General features: G+C 57.0%; 1 protein-coding gene across 1 annotated transcript; it reads left to right on the top strand.

Annotated features, from left to right (window-relative positions):
* Positions 1-186: 186 nt before the first annotated feature.
* On the top strand, positions 187-3,085 carry POSPLADRAFT_1153760 (hypothetical protein; the record flags this gene model as incomplete). The annotated part of the gene is made up of 2 exons (XM_024486772.1): positions 187-3,020; positions 3,052-3,085. Coding segments are annotated over 2 exons (2,868 nt in total), but the record flags the coding sequence as incomplete, so codon positions are not given.
* Between the last annotated feature and the right edge of the window lie 254 nt (positions 3,086-3,339).

Raw genomic sequence — 3,339 nt, 5'->3', positions numbered from 1 at the left:
GAGTAGCTTTGACGACGTGTCGAAGCCACCTCGTACCTTCCCTAGCATTCGTAGCCTTTTCCGAAGGCGTTTCTCGTGTTCACTCGAACCGCGGGACACCTTGCTGCTAACTCCCCTCTCACTAAGACTATAAGCCATCTCTCTAGTCCCTTTAGGTCGCACCCAGGTTAGGGGTTAGGGTTTCGTAGGTCGTATCATTTCTGGAGCCCACCGCGAGGGGATTTCAGGCAAGAATTCGCCGCTTTCGGGTTTCCGAAAACGTCTCCAGTAGTCACCCGCTCGCAAGCGCGTGAGGCTGCTAGCCGCAGCGCCGCCGAGAACCTCGACAGCTCCTCTCGAACACATTCAACCCCCTCTCCGACAATCCCCGGTGACTTCGACCGCGACGAAGAAGACGAGATAGACCAAGAACTCCAGGACGACTTCGACGAAGAACCAATCCCTTCGACCGCCGAAGAACACACTTCGTCCCCCGAGCTTCTAGGCCTCACTACTTCCGACTACGACTTTTCGACTCCTGATCTTTTCGAACGATCCAGTTCTTCGCCCGAACCCGAGGATCCCATCCCAGCTACTTTGAATCTCGTACTTCCGACTCCGTCTTCTTTTCGCGCCCACGCTCAGCCGCCCATCGCAGCCTCTTCGCGATTTTCAGTCATACCTTCATCCGACCTGGCACCTCCGCCACCATTAGCACCTTCGAACGCAGCTTCGAACTCCAACTCCGCACCGCCCGCACCTACGATTCCTTCGACTACTACCTCGTCCTCTTCAAGCTCCGCTCCTACTACCACTACAAACATGAGTCAGAACACGAACGCACCGTTGATGCCCCCACGCGGTCATTCGACGGCACCAACCTTCGACCCGTCGGAAGTCCGTTCGCTTCGGCGTTACTTCCAGGACCTCGAGGCATTGTTCACCCGGTGTCAGATCACCGACGAAGCAGCCAAGAAACAGTGGGCCGTTCGGTATCCTTCGATCGACGTCGCCGACTTGTGGGAAACCATCGAGTCCTTCATCGACGTAGGCAAGAGCTACAACGACTGGAAAGCCGACGTACGAGCACTCTATCCTGGCGCCGACGATACAAGAAAGTGGTCGCTGGCAGACATGGATCAGCTCATCGGAGAACGCGCTCGTATCGGGATTCACAACGCGGCAGACCTAGGCTGCTATTACCGCGACTTCATGGCCATCACAAAACATCTCATCGCACAGCACCGGCTCTCTACTATCGAGCAAAGTCGCGCCTTTCTTCGAGGATTCCAGCCAGCATTGCTCACACGGCTCGAGACCCGACTGCATCTCAAGCATCCCGATCACTACGCCGACGACCCGTACACCATGGCAGAGATTCACGCGGCAGCTACGTTCATCCTACACGGTACATTGAGCACACCTACGACAGTGGCTAACCAAGCTACCGCTTCGACGTCGAACACTTCGACAACGGTGCCCCCCGGGATGATCAAAACCGAAGACATCTCGATGATCATTGAAAGCCTGTCAAGAACGATCGCAACACTCATTCAGCCGACGACACACGCTACGCACAACCACGCCCCCGCACCGAGACAACAAGCTGCCGTCCACGTCCATGAGAACGGCGGAGTTGAACAGACGTGCCACTACTGCGGCAATCGTGGCTGCAGGGTAGGCACCTGTGAGTTCGCGGAGATCGACATCCGGGACGGCAAGTGCAAGCGTAACACCGAAGGCAAGATCGTCCTTCCAAATGGAAGCTTCTGCCCCCGCACTATCCCTGGTCTCACAATACGGGATCGAATCTACGAGTGGCATAGAAGAAATCCCACAGCACCCGCCGCTCCGACGATGCTCTTCAAGATCGACGATCGCTCGCCTATGCAAACCTTCACGCTCAACACCAGCAGCAGAATCGAGGTGCTCGAGCGAGAACTCCTTCAGCTTCGGAAGCGCAGGGAGGTCTTCGACGGCGTCGAAATTCTACAGCGGAAGAAGCCTACGACGCCAGCCGTCCCGAAGAGCGCGGAAGCCTCGGGATCTGGTACATCGAGAGGGGTGGCGGCACCCTCGAGCACTTCGACAAGCACGGCCCCGCCTCCGACGATACCAGCAGCAGCACCCGCGTCGTCTTCTTCCCCGCCTGCGCAATCCACGTCTCATCCTATTACTACGTCCGCTCCCCCAGCACCACCAGTACACCCTTTCGCAAACGCTCGTGACGCAACTTACGCCCCACCGAACGTTCGAAACTTCGCAACTCCGCCGAAGCCCTCGAACGACAAGGGCAAGGAACCAGCGTACAAGACCATCGTCCCCGTTATTCAGCCGAAGCTCGCCGAAGAGATCTTCCAGCGTTCGATGAAGTCGCCGTTCGTCACGCTGACCCCAGAAGAGTTGCTGTCAATCGCGCCCGACGTTCGAAACAAGTACCGCGACGCCGTCACCCCAAAGCGAGTCTCGACGGAACCCGTTGCGTCGGCCCACATCGTAGAAATCGGCGCCGACGAGGTCACGGCCGTCAACCAGCTCTCGTGTTCAGGTGCAATGTTGGAACCCGGTGCTACAATCGTCCCCGACCCATATGAAACATATCTGAAGCACATCCCGCACGGCGAGCACCCCGCAGAGTTCACCGTCGCCCGCGATTCGAACGCGATTCGTTCGATCATCGCGTTGGTCGACAACAAGGAGCAAATCGAATGCATCGTCGACCCCGGTTCGCAGATCGTCGCCATGTCGGAAGAGGTCTGTCTGGGCCTCAACCTCCTCTTCGATCCTACTATCCAGCTGAACATGCAATCGGCGAACGGAGAAGTGGACCGATCGTTAGGACTCATTCGAAACGTTCCCTTCCGCATCGGTGAGATCGTGTTGTACCTCCAGGCTCACGTCATTCGAAACGCAGCGTACGACATCCTCCTCGGCCGACCCTTCGACGTGCTCACGCAGAGTGTCGTCAAGAACTTCGCCAACGAGAACCAGACCATTACGATCCTCTGTCCGAACACCGGCGAAACCGTCACGATTCCGACGTACGCGCGAGGAAGATCGCGAAGCCGGCAGCATCCTGTCGGGTGTCGCAAATCGCATTTTCTAGCTTCGAGGAATTGATTCCCCATGATCAAGGAGAAGCCGCGCTAGTCATCGACTACGATGGGGTAAACCCGAGTATTTCCTTCGTCGCTCCTATTGACTCCTCGATTCCGAACGCTGTTTCGTCACTGTACCTCTCCGCATGCACCTCCGTTTCTTCATATTTGCAGTCTCTATACGCCTCGGACAGTACAGCTTCTAATGCCGCCCCGTCGAACGCTTCGACGTGGGCTTCGACTCTTCTATTCTCAGCTCCGT

The sequence above is a fragment of the Postia placenta genome, assembly GCF_002117355.1.
Source record: "Postia placenta MAD-698-R-SB12 unplaced genomic scaffold POSPLAscaffold_15, whole genome shotgun sequence".
NCBI classification, from domain to species: Eukaryota; Fungi; Basidiomycota; class Agaricomycetes; order Polyporales; family Adustoporiaceae; genus Rhodonia; species Rhodonia placenta.
The sequence above is the reverse complement of the archived record's forward strand: the minus strand, read 5'-3'. Positions and strand labels throughout refer to the sequence as shown.